This window comes from Colletes gigas, unplaced genomic scaffold (genome assembly GCF_013123115.1).
Source record: "Colletes gigas isolate AHSC1104 unplaced genomic scaffold, ASM1312311v1 Colletes_gigas_Sc00071, whole genome shotgun sequence".
Classification (NCBI taxonomy): domain Eukaryota; kingdom Metazoa; phylum Arthropoda; class Insecta; order Hymenoptera; family Colletidae; genus Colletes; species Colletes gigas.
Genome location: NW_025106700.1, coordinates 47,199 through 67,637, shown reverse-complemented (window position 1 = coordinate 67,637; position 20,439 = coordinate 47,199). Strand labels below are relative to the sequence as shown.

At 35.0% G+C, this 20,439-nt stretch overlaps 2 protein-coding genes across 8 annotated transcripts in view; both read right to left on the bottom strand.

Annotated features, from left to right (window-relative positions):
* LOC122403710 (tricalbin-3-like) overlaps window positions 1–7,448 on the bottom strand; it is a 33,904-nt gene extending 26,456 nt beyond the window's left edge. For 2 of the 7 annotated variants that reach the window (XM_043407407.1, XM_043407408.1), the window contains exon 1: window positions 1,655–2,335. In XM_043407407.1, the coding sequence (XP_043263342.1) occupies window positions 1,655–1,847 (193 nt within the window). In that variant the 5' untranslated portion in view covers window positions 1,848–2,335. Of the gene's footprint in view, window positions 1–1,654; window positions 2,338–7,203 lie in introns of those variants that run through there. The other 5 variants (XM_043407404.1, XM_043407410.1, XM_043407405.1 and 2 more) reach the window with 5 other exon arrangements.
* Window positions 7,449–18,872: 11,424 nt separating this feature from the next.
* Window positions 18,873–19,817, bottom strand: LOC122403724. The gene is made up of 2 exons (XM_043407439.1): window positions 19,664–19,817; window positions 18,873–19,365 (listed from the first exon to the last, which is right to left on the bottom strand). The coding sequence occupies exons 1-2, from the start codon at window positions 19,691–19,693 to the stop codon at window positions 19,093–19,095; spliced, it is 303 nt and encodes a 100-aa protein (XP_043263374.1). The 5' UTR covers window positions 19,694–19,817; the 3' UTR covers window positions 18,873–19,092.
* Between the last annotated feature and the right edge of the window lie 622 nt (window positions 19,818–20,439).

The window sequence follows — 20,439 nt, the reverse complement described above, 5'->3', positions numbered from 1 at the left end:
AAAAAAATTCTTTACTGAAAATATACCGTGTGGCCAGAAATGTTTCTATAACTTTTTAACGGAGCCTTAATCAACTTTGTATCCTTGATTTTGGTCTTATTTTGGCCTCTAAAATCTCCTATTAAAATTTTTCCCAGGTACTTTACCCTGTATGCAGGGTATTCCACATTTTTCCTTGCACACACTTCATTAGTACGTTTCACAAGTAAAAATAAGACTAAAGTGTTATAGAACAAAAAATTTATAATTGCTTTGTTAAGAAGTTATGACAAAAATATGAAATGTGATGTTTTTTTATTTCCTAAACAAAAAAATAAAAATTTTTGTTTAAAGAGAGCAATTAGTTGAGGCACGAGAAAATATTTTTAACGCAGAATTATGTGGATAATTTAAACATTCCTTTATCAGAGTTTACAAAAAGTTACAGACAGTTATGATCAGACATTATATTTTCAGTAATGAATTTTTTTCTCGAAAGTGCGTAGGATTTCGAGGGTGTGTGTATTCACCAAAAATGATTGCAATTGACCCCTGCAATCAAAAATAATTTTTTTAAAACGATTTGAAATTTTCTAATTTTATCGAGAAATATACTTTCTTGATTTTTTTTCTAGAAAGTGGGTAGGATTTCGGGGTTATGTCTATTCACCAAAAATGATTATAATTGACCCTTGAAACCAAGAATAATTTTTTTAGAACAATTTGAAATTTTTTTTTTCGTTGAATTTAGGCATCTAATTAGATTTTTGGTAAGGAATTTTTTTCTCGAAAGTGCGTAGGAATTCGGGGAAATGTGTAATGATAAAAAATGATTGTAATTGACCCCCGCATCTGAATACAATTTTTCCAGAACGATTTGAAATTTTTTTTTTCGTTGAATTTAGGCATCTAATTAGATTTTTGGTAAGGAATTTTTTTCTCGAAAGTGCGTAGGATTTCGGAGGTATGTGTATTCACCAAAAATGATTGTAAATGACCCCCGGAACCGAGAATAATTTTTCCAGAACAATTTGAAAATTTTCAATTTAATTGTTAATAACTTTTTAACGAAGCCTCCATCAACAAATTGGTATTCTTGATTTTCGTCTTATAACACCCTGTATAACACTGTAGTCTTATTTTTACTTGCAAAACACACTGCTAAAGTGTCTACAGAAAAATATGGAACACCCTGTATAAGCCACAATTTAATTCAATCTTTTCGCCATATACCTATCAATCGATTAAAAACAAAAAGTCCAAAATTGAAATCAGCAGTTACAATTTGTTTGCTTTTTTTCAAATTACATTTTCATTAATTATCTTCAGGAAAATCGAAATATTTTCCATTAAAGATCTAAAAAGGAAACGGTAATCCGAAATAATGCTTGTTAAAGTTGTAAATCGGAGAAGAGAAAGGCGCGCCATAAATCAAGACTCTCGAAACGTAATTGTTTCGGCCGCGTGGAAGCTACTCTCAGCTACCGGTCAACGAGTCTTTCGATCGTGAGAAAAATGTTATTAATTTCCCGGTATCGGGGCCGGAGGGGAACGTTCCAGTCGTCTACCCAGCCACGAGAAAAACGTAGTTCGAGAAGCTCGTAATTTCTGTCGTAGCAATTATAGCGGCATTGTTCTAAATGAGTGCTCGCCAGGCTCGTCCGCGGCGTCGTACCTTTTTTCAAGGATGATCCTCGCTTCAGGTGCCTCGCCATGAAACTGGAAAGTAGCTGCATACTTTTCTTTCGAGCGATTTCTTGCTCCTCCCCTGGGCACTCTCTCTCTGCAGTCACTTTTATCTCGATTTTATCGACCAACGACATTGACGACACGACAACCGAGCCGTAATCCTTTTCCTGATCACGCATCAAACGATTCAGCAATCAAAAACAGGACTACCCACGATCGGTGTCGCTAGATTTCGAAACGATCGGTTTCATGGGCAACGATTTAAATAAGCAAATTTTTTTTTTTTTTGGCGTGTAAACATTATAAATGGGAGATATTCAAAACAAAAGGTACACGATTCGTTAATTCGAAATTTTTGGTGCTTCATAAATTAAAAATAAACGCTACGCGAATCATGGAAATCGAAATGCGACATTTCACGTTAAACACCGCTTCTCTATATTATGTACCAAATAAGAAGATTCAAAGGTCGATCATCTTGTAATCGAGGTATCGAGTTTTCTTTTTTTTTTCTTTTTTTTAATTCGTGATCAGACATCGTTGAAACACTAAACGCAGTTATTTCGATTTTGGTTTCGGACACGAGAATCGTTTTTCATTTTTCTCGGTGCACTGCAAGAGTCGATCGAATCGAACGAACCACGACGGAGTTTGTTATTAACGAACTTCCGGTTCGCCGGCAGGAACTCGCGAAACGTTTCTCTGCCGGCATACGGAGCCACACTGAACGCGAACAAATTGTTGATGGTATTGCGAATGGCACCGACCATTTGTAATTCTCGGAAACTACTAGTTACGTTCGCGCATGCGCCATCGTTGTCGCGAGTACAGGTACGTTAGGGTGGACCTTAGCTAAATTGTGACACTCGATGACGAAATCGTTTATGCCAAATAGCGAGATTGGACAACAGGAACACGTGCTGTATTTAAATTAGAGTTTTGACATTTTTTGGATTTCGTGTTTGAGTCAGATGCACTTGTACCATCTTACACCAAAGTTGTCGACTGATACGTTTTAGTGGAATTAGAATTCCTTGTGTCTGAAACAATAACGTGTGATTTTCATTGTTGTGTTTAGAATCCTATACAATGTAGCGTCTGGAGTAGAAAAGTATAGTACATATTAGGGTGGCTCCTATTTTTCGACATACGATCTTCTTCGGTGTTATTCTCCGATATTTTTTGATCGAATTATAATTCCGTCAGTGTAAAATAATAACATTACTATCCAATACGAATCGTTCAATTTATTATTAAACATCGCATGTAACATAGGAAGCCTGTCATAATTCGTGGCTTTTCCTTATCTATGAGAACTAACAATTGAATGTAGGTATGCCACGTTTTGCCATACGATTATTTTCAATGTAAAGGACACGGAGACACGTTCGATCGTGTATCAAAAAATTACCTTTATTTGCATCGCGTTAAGAAAAGGTCGTTTTCCTTTTTTTCACGAGAATTAATAAAAGCTGCTTAATCGTTAGGTTAATGGAAGAGGAGATCCCAGAAACCATTTTTCCAATACACAAAAACTATACTCTTTCTTCAATAGAATACAAAAAAAGGATTTACCGCGAGTCTAGAAGTAAATTAAAATAAAACTTCACTTTGGTATACAGTTAGGGGCAAAAGTAAGTGGACAGGTGTTGAAAGCGGAAATCAATGAAATGGTATAGCCGAATAAGGGGGTCAAATGTGCCCCTGAACCAAAGACATACGATGATTCCATCGATAGAGAATCAAAATCAAACGTTCTATGCCAAGTTTCAACCCTCTATCTTGTTCGGAAGGGTAGTTACAGGGAAAATCCGGATTATCGAACTTGTGTCTGTTTTCCGTATTTAATCGAGTACGAAAATTACGTAAAAAATCTGGTGCATCGTGATTATCGAGATACGCGTTTGAGAATTTTTTCCGATTTTTCGATTCCAAATCCTAGGCGTAAAAAATTAAAAATCTAAAAAATACCGATTTCGTGTTGATGATTTCGAGACACTGTATTTATATAATTACTGTAAATGCATATTGTCATTGGGTAGGTCCGTGAATTTTTTCAGATTTTTTGGCAGGGTGCGTCATAGTGGCAAAAATCAAAAACCGTTATTTTCGGCGTTTTTCGCGCGAAAAAGCAATTTATACTTTGAATTTTTGTATTCCCTTTAATGTATAACTATATTCTATGGTTTTAAACAATTCTATGTTGAATAAAACGGTGTATAGAATAGAAAAACAAAAATAAGTCACCAAATTAAAGCTGCTATGCGCGTTATATTCAGGAGTATCAGCATTATTGTGCTTGACTGTGGAAACGCTTCGAACTTTGACTGAGGCTTCGTTAAAAAGTTATTAACAATTAAATTCAAAAATTTCAAATCGTTCTGGAAAAATTATTTTCTGTTGCGGGGGTCAATTACAATCATTTTTAGTGAACAGACATACCCCCGAAATCCTACGCATTTTCGAGAAAAAAATTCAGAACGGGGCATAAATTTTTCGACGGATAAAAAATTTCAAACCATTCTGGAAAAATTATTTTTGTTTGCGATGGTCAATTATAACCATTTTTGGTGAATAGACATAGCCCTGAAATCCTACTCATTTTCGAGAAAAAAATTCAGAAAGGAGGTCAAATTTGGCGAAATTAAAAAATTCCAAATCGTTCTAAAAAAATTATTTTTTGTTGCAGGGGCCAATTACAATCATTTTAGGTGAATAGATATACCCCCGAAATCCTACGCACTTTAGAGAAAAAAATTCCTGACCAAAAATCTAATGTGGGGCCAAAAATGCACCCCCGAAACATGCAAATCTTTAAAATGCCATAACTTCTGAACAGATTGGTGGATTTTAATGTTTCGAACGGCAAATAACGCTAATTTTACTAAAGAATATGTAGAAATTCCAAAAATATTCGAAATGTTGATTCCTAACCACGTAAAGTAACAAAAACCCCATAAAAACTGGTCCAATTTTCAAACGACCATAACTCCTACAGTAGTGAATGGATTTGACTGAAATTTTTTTCTGAACTACAGCTCATAGGTACCTACAAAAAACTATTAGACAACTTTTCTGAACAGCGCCAACCAAATTGATTAAAAATGAAAAACCAATTTTTAAGAAAAATCATCAAGAGGTGACTTTATTCGAGGAAAAAAGAAATTTCAAATCGTCTGGAAAAATTATTTTCGGGTGCAGGGGCCAATTACAATCATTTTTGGTGCATAGACATATCCCCGAAATCTTGCATATTTTCGAGAAAAAAATTCAGTAAGGGCAGAACTTTAAACGTTAATAACTTTTTAACGAAGCCTCCATCAACAAATTGGTATTCTTGATTTTCGTCGCATTTTGACCTGTAGAATACCCCATTAAAATTTTTCCCAGCGGTGGCCGAACACTCTGTATAGTTACGAATTGTTTTTATGTATATTTTAGGTGAAAATATTTTTTAAATATTTTAAATAGATTTTCATTGTTACATAGCTGAATATTGAAAAAATATATAATTAATAAAATGAATAAAAAGATGTGCTTTAAATGGGGCGCGAACCAGCGTCAAAAAGATCATCGCGTATCCACAATCAAGCAACTTACTCCCTGCACCATCGTACCTTTTGGATAAAATGCTGATACTTCTGAATATAACTCGCATAGCACCTTTAATTTGGTGACTTACTTTTGTTTTTCTATTCTATACACCATTCTATTCAACATAGAATTGTTTAAAACCATAGAGAATAGTTAATCATTAAAGGGAATATAAAAATTCAAAGTATAAGTTGGTTTTTCACGCAAAAAACGCCGAAAATATCGGTTTTCGATTTTTGCTACTACGGCGCACCCTGCCAAAAAATCTGAAAAAATTCAGGGACATAACCAATGACAATACGCATTTACAGTAATTATATAAATCTAGTGTCTCGAAAGCATCAACACGAAATCGGTATTTTTCTGCATTTTTAATTTTTTACGCCTAGGATTTGGAATCGAAAAATCGGAAAAAATTCTCAAACGCGTATCTCGATAACCACGATGCACCAGATTTTTTACGTAATTTTCGTACTCGATTAAATACGGAAAACAGACACGAGTTCGATAATCCGGATTTTCCTTGTAACTACCCTTCCGGACAAGATAGAGGGTTGAAACTTGGCATAGAATGTTTGATTTTGATTCTTTATCGATGGATTCATCGTATGTCTTTGGTTCAGGGGCACATTTGACGCCCTTATTCGGCTATACCATTTCATTGATTTCCTCTTTCAACACTTGTCCACTTACTTTTGCTCCTAACTGTATACCAAAGGGAAGTTTTATTTTAATTTACTTCTAGATTCGCGGTAAATCCTTTTTTTGTATTCTATTGCAGAAAGAGTATAGTTTTTGTGTATTGGAAACATGATTTCTGGGATCTCCTCTTCCATTAACCCAACGATTAAGCAGCTTTTATTAATTCTTGTGAAAAAAGGAAAACGACCTTTTCTTAACACGATTCAAATAAACGTAATTTTTTGATACACGATCGAACGTGTCTCCGTGTCCTTTAAATTGAAAATAATCGTATGGCAAAACGTGGCATACCTACATTCAATTGTTAGTTCTCATAGATAAGGAAAAGCCACGAATTATGACTGGCTTCCTATGTTACATGCGATGTTTAATAATAAATTGAACGATTCGTATTGGATAGTAATGTTATTATTTTACACTGACGGAATTATAATTTGATCAAAAAATATCAGAGAATAACACCGAAGAAGATCGTAAGTCGAAAAATAGGAGCCACCCTAATATGTACTATACTTTTCTACTCCAGACGCTACATTGTATAGGATTCTAAACACAACAATGAAAATCACACGTTATTGTTTCAGACACAAGGAATTCTAATTCCACTAAAACGTATCAGTCGACAACTTTGTTGTAAGATGGTACAAGTGCATCTGACTCAAACACGAAATCCAAAAAATGTCAAATCTCTAATTTAAATACAGCACGTGTTCCTGTTGTCCAATCTCGCTATTTGGCATAAACGATTTCGTCATCGAGTGTCACAATTTAGCTAAGGTCCACCCTAACGTACCTGTACTCGCGACAACGATGGCGCATGCGCGAACGTAACTAGTAGTTTCCGAGAATTACAAATGGTCGGTGCCATTCGCAATACCATCAACAATTTGTTCGCGTTCAGTGTGGCTCCGTATGCCGGCACGAAATCCTAAAAATGTCAAAACTCTAATTTAAATACAGCACGTGTTCCTATTGTCCAATCTTACTGAAATGCACAGAACTTTTTTGTCACGATCACGGGGTGCGTCAAAAAGTAATCAAAAGTCGAAACATAAGGACCACCCTAAGGTACATGCTACAAACATTAAGATTGATCAAAAATGCGGTTTCGATTTGCTTAATTCGTCGGTAAAGTATACTTATTTAAAATCGTTACGCGTCCTGGCACTTTGGACTTTCTTACTAAAATTCGTATCATTTATCTTTCGAATCGTGCACTTTTTAAAATACTCGACTTACAATGTTTACGCTAGTATCAACACTCTCCACATTCCAATTAACATGTTTACTGGCACGTTAATTTCGCGCGCGAGTTAATCGAGTCATGGCTTTCTGAACACGACACACGTACAATTTAATAAAACATTTGTTTGCATTCGAGCATACTGCCTCGCGTGTACCGAATGCCTGATACCCTAATCTTAATCTCTTCCAATGTGTGGCCACAAAGTCGACGTCTCGGATTCAGAAACATCTGTTGCAAAGGCAAACGCAACGAAAACTGATTACACGCCCGTTCTGTATTAGAATCAATTCTAACGTGTATGCATATGTATGGTAATAAAGTACGAAGAACAATGCGTGACTCGATAAAATATGAGCGCCGTCCGTATTTGGGTGACGCGGACCCCTGTGGATTTTACATGTCGCTTAAATACGGATGACATGGCAGTTAACGCGTTAAGTGAGAATTTGTTTGAATTTGTTGTTTCCGGTGACGCGTAGACGAGATTTAAAACGTTGTTTTTTATCACAGCCAATATTTCAGTGCCATAGAGGCTGTATTCGTATTGTAAATGTTAAGAAAAATTAAACCTTAGTAAATATTAGGTTGAGGAAAAAAGAAATCCACTATTTTTATGTTCAAATACAGTGACTGACACTTAAAATCGTACACCTAGCGGTTCTGTCGATATTTTTTCAATAAAACATGAAAATTTTACTAAATTATTGAAACTCGTATAGGGGCATATAGTGTAATGTTTCTTTATTTGATACGTAACAACAATATAATCATCCATTTTGTCGCCTTCAAAGTAGGCACCATAAGAAGCAACGCACATGCGCCAACGCTTCTCCCAGTCTTCGAAACACTTTTTAAACGCTGACGAAGGTAGCGCCTTCAGCTCCTCCTGCGAATTTTCTTTTATGGCCTCTGTCGACTTAAAACGCCTTCCTCGAAGGGGTAGTTTGAGTTTCGGAAATAAGAAAAAGTCACGGGGGGCCATATCTGGTGAACACGGTGCTTGTTCGATCACATTTGTTGAGTTCATGGCCAAAAATTCGCGTAGCAAGATCGATGTGTGCGACGGAGCATTATCGTGGTGCAGGATCCAAGAATTGTTTTTCCACGCATCCGGCCGTTTCCGACGAATATTTTCACGCAAGCGTCTCTTGACGCTCAAATAATATTCTTTATTTACTGTTTGTCCATCTGGAAGGAATTCCGAATGAACAACGCCACGATAATCAAATAAAACGGTGAGCATGACCTTAATTTTCGAGCGACTTTGTCGCGGTTTTTTAGGGTTTGGTTCATTTTCTAAGCGATATTCCGAAGATTGTTGACTTGTTTGCGTATCGTACTCATAAACCCATGTTTCGTCACTGGTTATGATGCTTTTCATGAAGGTAAAGTCACTAGAAGCTCGTGAAATCATGTCTTCAGCAACTGCTTTTCGATGTTCTTTTTGCAGAAGATTCAGCTCCTTCGGAACAAGTCGTGCAGCGACGCGTCTCGTGCCCAAAACTTCAGTTAAAATGTTATGCACGGACGTGTGAGGCATTTCCACTTCATGAGCCACCTCTCTAACACTCAGACGACGATTATCGATGACCATTTTTTTTTATCTTTTCGATGTTTTCGTCGGTCGAAACCATTGGTCGGCCGGCACGCGGCAAATCTTGCACTTCTTCTCGGCCCTCTTTAAATGCCTTGCACCATTCGTATGTTTGCGTTTTTGATAGGCACCACTTACCATAGGCTTTCTGTAACATTTTTAACGCTTCGACAGAAGAAATTTCGTTAGAAACGCAAAATTTAAGGCAAATTCTTTGGTCGACAGTTATTTCCATCGCAAAAATCGCAGAGCACACTCGAGATCGACTGGTGTAAATAACTGCCGTGAACACACTGGTTGTCATATTGCGATCAAATTTAGCGTACCAACTGAATACAATGTTGCCTACTTACACACAAAAATTTGTTTCAATAAATGCACTGTGGGATTTGAAAGTGAGATATTCCGGGAACTTATTTTACACAATGTGTGCATATAGGTTTTGCACGGCAAATTAATCATTTTGCAGATCATATTCGCGATATTGCAAACTAAGTTTTTCCAGAGATTTGTGAAAATTTTTATTACATATATGTGATAATTGTTTGTGAAGTCTCGATTAGCCGGAACGTACGACTATTATTCGGTAAATGTTGCGGATTATACTTGACACGAACAAAGAAATCCATTCAGCACTGACATAAATAGTAAACAGTTGACCAATAAGGCGTAGGGAATTTTAGAAAAATAAATTTGTAGGTGAATATTTTTCAACAAAAAAAAAAATTTCATATTATTCTAAAAAAACTATTTTTGGTTACAGGGGTCAATTACAATCATTTTTGGTCATTACACATACCCTCGAAATCCTACCCAGTTTCGAGAAAAAAATTCGAGAAAATGTGAAATTTCTCGACAAAATTAAAAAATTTCAAATCGTTCTGGAAAAATTATTATCAGTTGCGGGAGTCAATTACAATCATTTTTGGTCATAACACATACCCTCGAAATCCTACCCAGTTTCGAGAAAAAAATTCGAGAAAATGTGAAATTTCTCGACAAAATTAAAAAATTTCAAATCGTTCTGGAAAAATTATTATCAATTGCGAGGGTCAATTACAATCATTTTCGGTCATAACACATACCCTCGAAATCCTACCCAGTTTCGAGAAAAAAATTCGAGAAAATGTGAAATTTCTCGACAAAATTAAAAAATTTCAAATCGTTCTGGAAAAATTATTATCAATTGCGAGGGTCAATTACAATCATTTTCGGTCATAACACATACCCTCGAAATCCTACCCAGTTTCGAGAAAAAAATTCGAGAAAATGTGAAATTTCTCGACAAAATTAAAAAATTTCAAATCGTTCTGGAAAAATTATTATCAATTGCGAGGGTCAATTACAATCATTTTCGGTCATAACACATACCCTCGAAATCCTACCCAGTTTCGAGAAAAAAATTCGAGAAAATGTGAAATTTCTCGACAAAATTAAAAAATTTCAAATCGTTCTGGAAAAATTATTTTCAGTTGCGGGAGTCAATTACAATAATTTTTTGTGAATAGACACACCCTCGAAATCCTATGTACTTTCGAGTAAAAAATTGAGTACGGACGAAACTTTAAACGTTAATAACTTTTTAACAAAGACTCCATCAACAAATTAGTATTCTTGATTTTCGTCTTATTTTGGCCACTAGAATCTCCCATTAAAATTTTTCCCAGGGTTGGACTAGCACCCTGTATGTCAACACTATATCACCACAAAAGAGCGGGAAAATCAATTAACTTTAAACTTGATTTTATAACTGCTTAAGATAATTTGGATTATTCATTTGTACACCTAATACTTTCAAGAAATGAATTAAAAAATTTGATTATCTGAAGTCTGTCATGAGACTGCATAAGCGCTCGAATATTAAGGGACTCGAATCATCGAAGCGTTTTGCAAATGGCATCACGAAACGACTAATGGTGGTAATACATGTATAATGTCGTCAGACAAAATTTAGGGTTATATTGTAACTTAGTTCCGATCAAAACACCCACGTGTCTCCAGTAGCCGAGAGTAAAATTTCTTCGACTCGACAAAAGTGTAAAAAGCGTCCAAGAAGACACGTGAACAATATTTCAAAAAATGAAAACAGATTGTTTGTAAACATAGGCGGTCGAAAATTAAGGGACTCGAATCATCAAAGCGTTTTGCAAATGGCATCACGAAATGACTAATGGTGGTAATACAGCGCGCGTCAGATTGTGGCATTACTTTCAAGCTACCAGTTCGTCGTCGATCTCTCTTTCTCTCTCTTTTATTTGTTTCTTCGCCAACATCTGTCTTACGCGCCATACCTTACTATGCCGCATTACATTGCCACAACCCGTACATAACATGCCGATCCGACGAGTCCGACTTTATGGTGCAAGGTGCACACCGTGTCTGCCTGGAGAATTTCAGAGAATTTCTCGGAGAAAAAGCGCACTCAGGGTCGTATCGTCGGTTATAGGTCGCCCCCTGTCTTAATAAAACGCAACAGCGAGCGATCTTTCTCTTGGCGCGACTGCAACCAACAACACACGAATAGTAGAGATGGCGTGGATTGCTACTTTTGAATCACTCGTGATTCGATCACGTTCGTTCCCAATCATGGCGATTTTTCACAGTGATTCGTGACTCTTCGTGATCGTTTTTCATTGGTAGGGAACATTCTCTTCACTTTTCACGAATTATGTCCAGGGTGTTCGGCCAAACCTGGGAAAAATTTTAATGGGAGATTCTAGAGGCCAAAATACGACGAAAATCAAGAATACCAATTTGTTGATGGAGGCTTTGTTAACAAGTTATTAACGTTTAAAGTTTTGGTCGTACTCAATTTTTTACTCGAAAGTACATAGGATTTCGAGGGTGTGTCTATTCACAAAAAATTATTGTAATTGACTCCCGCAACTGAAAATAATTTTTCCAGAACGATTTGAAATTTTTTAATTTTGTCGAGAAATTTTACATTTTCTCGAATTTTTTTCTCGAAAGTGCGTAGGATTTCGAGGGTATGTCTAATGATAAAAAATGATTGTATTTGACCCCCGCAATCGAAAATATTTTTTTCAGAAAAATTTGAAATATTTTTTTTCGCCGAAAAATTTCAGCACCTACTTGATTTTTTTTCTGGAAAGTGGATAGGATTTCGGAGGTATGTGTATTCACCAAAAATGATTCTAATTAACCCCCGGAACCGAGAATAATTTTTCCAGAACGATTTGAAATTCTTTATTTTCGTCAAAAAATTTCACACCTTCTCGAATTTTTTTCTAGAAAGTGAGCAGGATTTCGAGGGTGTGTGTAATGACCAAAAATAATTGTAATTGACTCCCACAACCGAAAATAATTTTTTTAGAAAAATTTGAAATATTTTTTTTTGCCGAAAAATTTCAGCACCTACTCGAATTTTTTTCTCGAAATTGCGTAGAATTTCGGGGGTATGTGTAATGACCAAAAATAATTGTAATTGACCCCCGCAACCGAAAATAATTTTTCCAGAACGATTTGAAATTTTTGAATTTAATCGTTAATAACTTTTTAACGAAGCCTCCATCAACAAATTTGTATTCTTGATTTTCGTCTTATTTTGGCCTCTAGACACCCCCCATTAAAATTTTTCCCAGGGGTGTGCGAACACCCTGTATATGTATTATAATATGGTCTAAAAGCAATGTTAACATAATTTTCTTATTAGGAGAAAGAATAGGAAAAATTAAAAGTGACAAATAGATGTAAGTATAAGTTTTATTTCTCATTGCTTCAACATTCGTATCATAAATGTTCGTAAAATTTTTCAACAAATACGCCAAACTAACCTGTTTGTAATTTTAAATTCTAACTTATTTCTTTATAATAAAAATATATACAAAATGTCATATTAATGTATAAAAACTACATGTCACTTATAACTTTATGATTAATATTATTATAAAAGCAGTTCAGCAAAGTTTGATTAAGCATATATAATAAATATATTTATAATAATGTAGAAATAACAGAATATAAAAAAAATTTAGTTAAAATCATTGTGGTTGCGTATGAGTATATCACATGATAGATTTATATTATTAGAAGAGCCAATTATAGTCAAAGCATCTATTATGACTAAAAACCTATATTTTAATATTGCAAAGTAGGAAATATTAGATGAATTAGCGAAAGGATATTTGCAAAAGCTGGACTAATTTGAAATCATCAAAATTATCTATGTTGTTATTTTTAAATAATAACCCAGACCCAACCCTGCCTTTTTCATTGCTTATACTACATTACTATACAATTTAAATTTGGCGTATTTCTAATTCTTTGAATTTCCACCGAGGGGAATTAGCGGAACCGTAACGATCACAGTTAACGTGAATCGCTACTAAAGCGCCATCTTTCGGATCACGGTCGTGAATGGACTTTAATCACGAGCGTGATCGTGATTTTGTGATTACTGTGATAAATCACTCTCAGTGATTTTGCACGCCATCTCTAATAAACAGACATCACGCGACAACAAAATTTCTTCCGAATCTCACGATTTAATTTATGATTACCACTGTAAAAATTTTACTATCTCTTTAAGGGGCCTTTCTACCTTGTGGGATTAAAAAAATCGATATTTTTTTTTTTTTGCATTTTCCTTTAGTATGTAGTCTCGAAAATATGTCTACCAAATATTAAATTGAAATTCGGAAAACTAACGAAGTTATAGCCTGTTGGAATGTACCGCGCGCAGGTATAACAATTAGACGTGAAACTTTAAAGCTGTTTTTCTCAAAACTACATTTTTCGGCACTGCGTGCGTGATAACTAAAAAACTATTCAAGATATCAACATCAAATTTATACAGTATCTTCAGAACTGGTATCCCTATAGCATGAACTAGGATAATTGCTATATATGCAATACTTTTTCTTTTATTAACAAATAAGCAACCAAATATATGAAAATATTCAGTATTTTTTCGTAAAATAGCTGCCATTTTGCCATTTTTTGTTTTTTTGAAAAGATCCTAGTTCATGCTATAACCACACTCATCTATATTAAGAATATCGTTGGTTTTAGGATTTCGAATAACTTGTTCGCAAGATATCACGTACGCAGTCGGGTGACGTTCGTAAAAACTGTTGTTTGATGATCAACAAAAACAGCGAAATCAATAGATATTATGCGTTGCAAAAATTCGTAAATATAGCTAAATATATAATAAATGTATCTACAAAATCCGGAATTAATCGCTCTTTAATAACCCGCAAAAAAAAATCACAAAGAAACACGTATTTTTCATGCCTACAAGGTAGAATGGCCCCTTAACACGTTCGCTGTCAGATCGAAAACCGTATAATATTTTGCAAAAGTAACATTTTGATTTTAGACCATTGCAAGCTACATAACCTAAAATTTGTACTTATTTTCGTAACCATGTTAAAATTTATAAATTCTATTTATTTCCCTCAACCTCTGAACTTGAGAACTAATTTTTCTAGCATAATAATGGTAAATCTTGTCCAATTGAAAACTAATTAAAATTATAATTTTTTATATGATTTTTTTTTTATTTTAGTAATTTTTCTAGCATTATGATGGTAAATCCTGCCCAATTGAAAACTAATTAAAATTATAATTTCGTTTCCGACTTTTTGTATTATTTAGTAATTTTTTATTCTAGTAATTTTTCTAGCATCATAATGGTAAATCCTGTCCAATTGAAAACTAATTAAAATTATTATTTCGTATCCAATATTTTTTATTATTCTAGTAATTTTTCTAGCATCATAATGGTAAATCCTGTCAAATTGAAAACTAATATAATTATAATTTCGTATCTGATTTTTTTTATTATTTAGTAATTTTTTTTTTGATTTAGTAATTTTTCTAGCATCATAATGGTAAATCCTGTCAAATTGAAAACTAATATAATTATAATTTCGTATCTGATTTTTTTTATTATTCAGTAATTTTTTTTATCGAATATGTTATTTAATAATAATACTACTGTACTTGATCGTAAACTAATATTCCAATTAATTTTCATTGGCCATGGGTGACGTGACAATCAAAGTGTTAAATAAACAAACTTTTGTTTATTACGCAAGTAGAATTGTACAAATTGTTTAACATTATATTTGATAATTATCCATAGACAGCAATAAATAAATTATAATTATCTGAATAAAGTAATTCTAAAATATCATTTGTTTTAAATAAACGAAAGAACGAATATTAAATCCTGTCGAACGAATTTTGTAAAACTCGTCCTCTCGAGGAAAAGTACGTTTCTCCCCTAGTCCGCTGTTTCCATATATGTATGTATGCAGGTATCTTAGGAGACAGCACCTTTCACAGAGTTAGTCAAGTTCTTTCTGAAACCTGTTCTTGTTTTGTCGAAGGAATCGACGCCTCGACTAGCTTCCTATTCCGAACTTATTTACATATTTCTACAAACGTAAGCGTGAGACGGGGTTCATGCACCAGTTTACATTTTCTTCCATGAATGTAGCAGGCTGCATTTCTAAAATTATCCGCAGTACCGTTCATTCTGTTTTCATCGCTTTAAAACATTACAATTTCCCACATTAAATGGACAAAAACAAATTTCACTTTTAACGAAAACAACAAATGCAATCACTGAACGTTGTTCTTTTTATTTATTCTTTCTCCAATTAAATAAAAAATTCCAACAGTATTTTCTTCGATATTGTATATATGTATATGCAGAGTGTATAAAATATATTCAAATTATTTTAGCGCACTGAAAGAGTTCTTAATTCACAATGACCCGGTCACCAACTTACACTTTCACGTTTCATCCAACATAAAGTTACCGTAGAAACATTCTTCGCGTGAAGCAATACCGAAAGACATTCCTTTCATCGCGATCGAATCCAATTGCCATCATACCAGTTTCACAAACTACACAACGTATCGATCTTATAACCGAGCATAGCGATTCATTCTGTTCCGAATTCGCGTGGTAAAGAAGAACACGTGGAAAATAGTACGTTCATCCCGCATTTCGTGGCTTCGAACGTGCATATAGACAATTCCAGCGATTCACCGCGCGTGACACACGCGACGCTTTTCACTACGCGAACTACAAAACTGTTTAACCTATTAACGAACGTTTTACTTTTTAACCTCGATAATATTTGACGGGACGAGGCAGAGAAACATTTCACGTATCGCTATTTCAAACAAACACATTTTCAAGATTCTGTCGAGTAAAGTTTCGCCCAACGTTAGATTTAACACGATTAGAACCAAATAATACGTACCCCGTCAGGATGGTCTCGTTGGAACCAATTTTCCGCGTACATACGTCACACTTCCACGGCGAACATTTTCACTGTGACGACGAAGAGAAACGAGCTCGACCCCCTTGCGCGAAAATACGCATAATCAACCACTACATCCGTCCTCGTCCACGAGCACAGCAACACTGACCTGCCGTCACAGAGGCAGAAGAGAACGGACCAGGTAACAGAACCTCTCGAGTATTCTCTTCCCTCCGTCCTTTTTCTTCTTATCTTCTCTCCAACCCATCTTCCCTCTCTCTCGTTCGCTTTTTCACGTCTCCTTTCTTTTCCACCTTCTCTATCTTCTCGTCCGTCCCTCCTTGTCCTCTAACCCTTCTCCCCGACTCTTTCATTTCTTACTTGCATTTCCCTTCCTCATATTATTCCCTCTATTTTTCTCTTTCGTCCTTTTGCCTTTTATTACTCTTCTTTCTATCGTTAACCTTATTCCACCGCATCCACCACGGTACACGGCTGCCTTTTTTTCCGTCCTCTTCGTGTATATCAAGCACAAGTCACGAATGTAAATCTGTGATGTTAACGGGAAGCCACGAAGAATTTCGAAAACCAAAAACCGTAATATTTTTAAAAAGAAAACCGACACTTAACACTTATTTTCGTAACCTAAAATCCACGAATCCTATTCAAATTAATTTCCCTTAACACTTCAATCTGAGAATTATAGTAAACAATTCTGTCACCCATGTAGAGATGACGTGACAGTCAAAGTGTTAATAAAAAAAGTATTTTTTTTTTTTTTTTTTTTGATTATAATATTCTTAATTTTGGACCAAACAAGGCAAAAATAACCAAGACATTAGAATGTAAAAACAAAATAATAAATTATCTGTTTACGCCGACATTTTAAAAATCAACAATTCGAGGTGAAGAAATATAAGCGTACATATAGCTAATATATTACGCTTGATTTATCAATACTATAAACACCCTCGTTCAAGCATTAAAGTAAGATCGATATCTCGCCAAAGCGAGTAGGTCCTTACCTGCTGCCTACGCGTCCTGATCGCTTTACATCGTTCAGACACCGATAACCTAATGGCCAGTAGCGTGCGTGCAATCAAGTTCACAGTCTTCTCCCGTAACCCTGCGTAGAGCATATTGCTCTCGCGTACAGAGAATGCATTGTTACGGTCGTCAGCTGCTGCTTCGAACGAGTACTCTTTCTCTATAGGTGGGGAGATGCATCGGGGTTCCAGGGTACCAGATACGGAGGGGAACCGCTAAAGCACGAGGAGGGGGGATTTGTTCCCCCATTGTCCCTGCCCGCGTACGGACGTAATTTTCACCCGATGATTGTCTCTGTAAATTGGGCATGCGTCGTCTCTGAAACTACCCAACGTTGGCATCGTTAGTAGAAAATACATTTTAACAAGCTTAATCTTAATCTTCCATTAAATCATACTACGATTAGTTCCATGTATACATTCTTTCATGATTATTATCATTATGGAAAATACGTGATTTTATTCGCAAGTTCTTTACCATCAAAATGCAAAGATTGTAAAGGCTTTTGATTTTTTTCAAATGCAAATAAATCCATTCAAAGTTCTAATCCAGTTTCTTATTGTTAGCGGTGTGATAATTCAAAAGTACGCGCCATTTTGCGATTGTACCGCCATCTACGGCGGAACGCCCAAGTTTGTTGTCAAGTGTGCCTTATTTATTTATTTATTTACTAACAACAGATGAGCCTCGTTTAGGCTTATGTGTCCCTTTGGTTAGTACGTAAAATTTACATTTTTAATTGCAGTTATGTGTATATCTTATATTACTTAACTTAATACATATTTATGAAATTATTACTACTTCAATTTTGGTACTTATGTTTAGGTTAAAACGCTTTAACGTTGGGTTCTTTTAACCCTTTGCACTCCGAATTATGTTTAAATCTTGTTGCTCCCAATGCTTTTAAGTGTTTTATTTGAAATTTACGTTAATTAAAAAATATTGTATTTTGTAATTTTCAAATGTACATCTCTTTGGTTTGGACTTGATAAAATGTCGAGTGGGACTCGACAAAGGAGTACAGAGGGTTAAGAAAGTTTTAATACAGTGCGGAGGTTTAACAGGCGGTTGTTTGAGTTTCAGATCTCGCGTCATGTTATTCCTCAGTTCTTTCATAAGTACAATCCCATGAAATGTGATCAATGGTACTGTTCACTGTATCCACAAGTGCATGCAAGATTGTAGGGCTCAGCGTGAACTCTATTTGTTACCCTCGCGAGTATGATTTCCCTATTTTTAGTCACCTCTAAATGCATTTGTAAAAACAGTTACATATAACTAGTTTCGTAGGTACTACGTCAACAGCAAGCTCATTTTTTTGAAAGAACGAGCGAACAGCAGGGTCTGTTAAACCTCGCAACTATTAACACTTTGACTGCCACACTAAAATCACATGTTTTGCTCAGGACGCCACGGACGTGCACTGCCAAATTTCATAGAAATTAATCTTTTATTTTCGATGTTCTAATGAAAATTTTTAATTACTCAATGGGGCAGTTGTTATTTCAAAGTATCTTCTAATTAGCGATTACGTTCAAAATGCACTAAACATCAATTTTCATTCAACTCTTACAATTGTAAGTAATTCAAGCGCTCCGGTCACTGATGACCACCGTGGCAGTCAAAGTGTTAAAGAAAATAGGTATATTCTATTATGAAATAAATACATATTTATAATATGAAATAAAGTACTTTCATTCCTAGCTTGAAAGTGTATGACGCGTAAACAATGAATCACTGTTAAATAACACATTCTCATCCTAGGTCATGTATGGAGAAAATCGAGAAACAGAATGTGGTAGCGAAGGTTATAAAAGGGCAGTACTATTCCACAATATTGAAGTGTTAAACTGTAAAAGTTGATAAATTAATCACAGAAAAAGAGTAATTAGTAAATTATCGAGCAGTGGTTCATTAAAGGCAGCGATCTATTACAATGGTGGGAGAATACCTATTATACCACCATCTATGGCACTTTCTACACATGCTTGCAAAATAGATCAATATTGTTTACTGTGTTTTAAAAGCTCCGGTCTGACATCGCCAGAGCTCGATCTAATTTTTTGAATGGACAAGAAGACACCGTTGCTTTCGTTCACAAGTTTACGCAATTGAGGTGAAAATAGGATTACTTCGGGTTTTAAAATATGCACAGTCGAGTCGTACTTTCCATGATAACTCTCGTGCAAATTTTTGCACGTGTATATACCAATTTTGTTACTATTTACCCAACTAGTAGCTATACCTGCATCTTTATGGACGATTGGAATTTCCTAACAAAATTAGGAAAAAATTGAATTAATTAATGAAAAATTGAAATTAAAATTTTATCCTAATAAAATTACTGTGAATACGTTTGCAACCGGGCAATTTTACAATTCTATTTTAATTTACCAATACTTTCAGTTTTAGAACATTGAATGTAATTCGTTATAATTATTACAAAAAAAAATAACGTACTGATAGGAGCATTTTATTATTACTAAATGTTTCTATTAAACAGAGAAAGGATTTTAAATAATACCAAATGAATTGAATGATGGAATTATAGGTTATAATTTCGTTGCTTACTATAACTGGAGGACTGTCAGCTTCGTCCATTTTTTACAATAGAGTAAAAAACTGCTGTTCGAATCACGCGATAATTTAGAATATAATTCGAATTTACTTTACATTCGAAGTTAACTTTTTCAATGTTTTCCGGCAACGCTTGCCCTCTTCCTCGATTCTCAGAAGTTGCCCGACTTACGATATTTGTTAATAACTATTTAATTACGGACGGAATGGTTATAAAAAGTATTCTCGAATCTTGACCAGAGACTAAATTACAGTATTAAACTGTAAATGTTCATAAATTAATCACAGAAAAAGAGTAATTAGTAAATTATAGAGCAGTGGTTCATTAAAGGCACTGATTTATTATAATGGCGGGAGAATATCTATTATACCACCATCCAGTGATTGACATCGTGGAAATTGTGGTCATGCGCACTGGGATTCCTTTCTGCGCATGCGTAAGCTGTCGTCACAGCTACCTATCGTCCGCTACCATAGATGTATCTTTAGCGCAAAATAGATGCATTTTGGGAATTCCAATGTTTTATACAAAATTGAACTTTCTACTTCAAATGTTCGCCAATCACACAAAAGTTAACTTATCGAAGATCCCCTACGTATTTCTCTATCTATACTCGCGTAGATTAAGAGGAAATTTTTCGTTTTTGTCTCTCCCTATAACTTTCTTAAATTTTGTTCCTCACTGGGATCCAACGGTACCCTAAATTCTAAATTCTAGTTAAGTGTATACGGCAGTGATCATGCGCTCCAGTGCGCATGACCAAAATTTC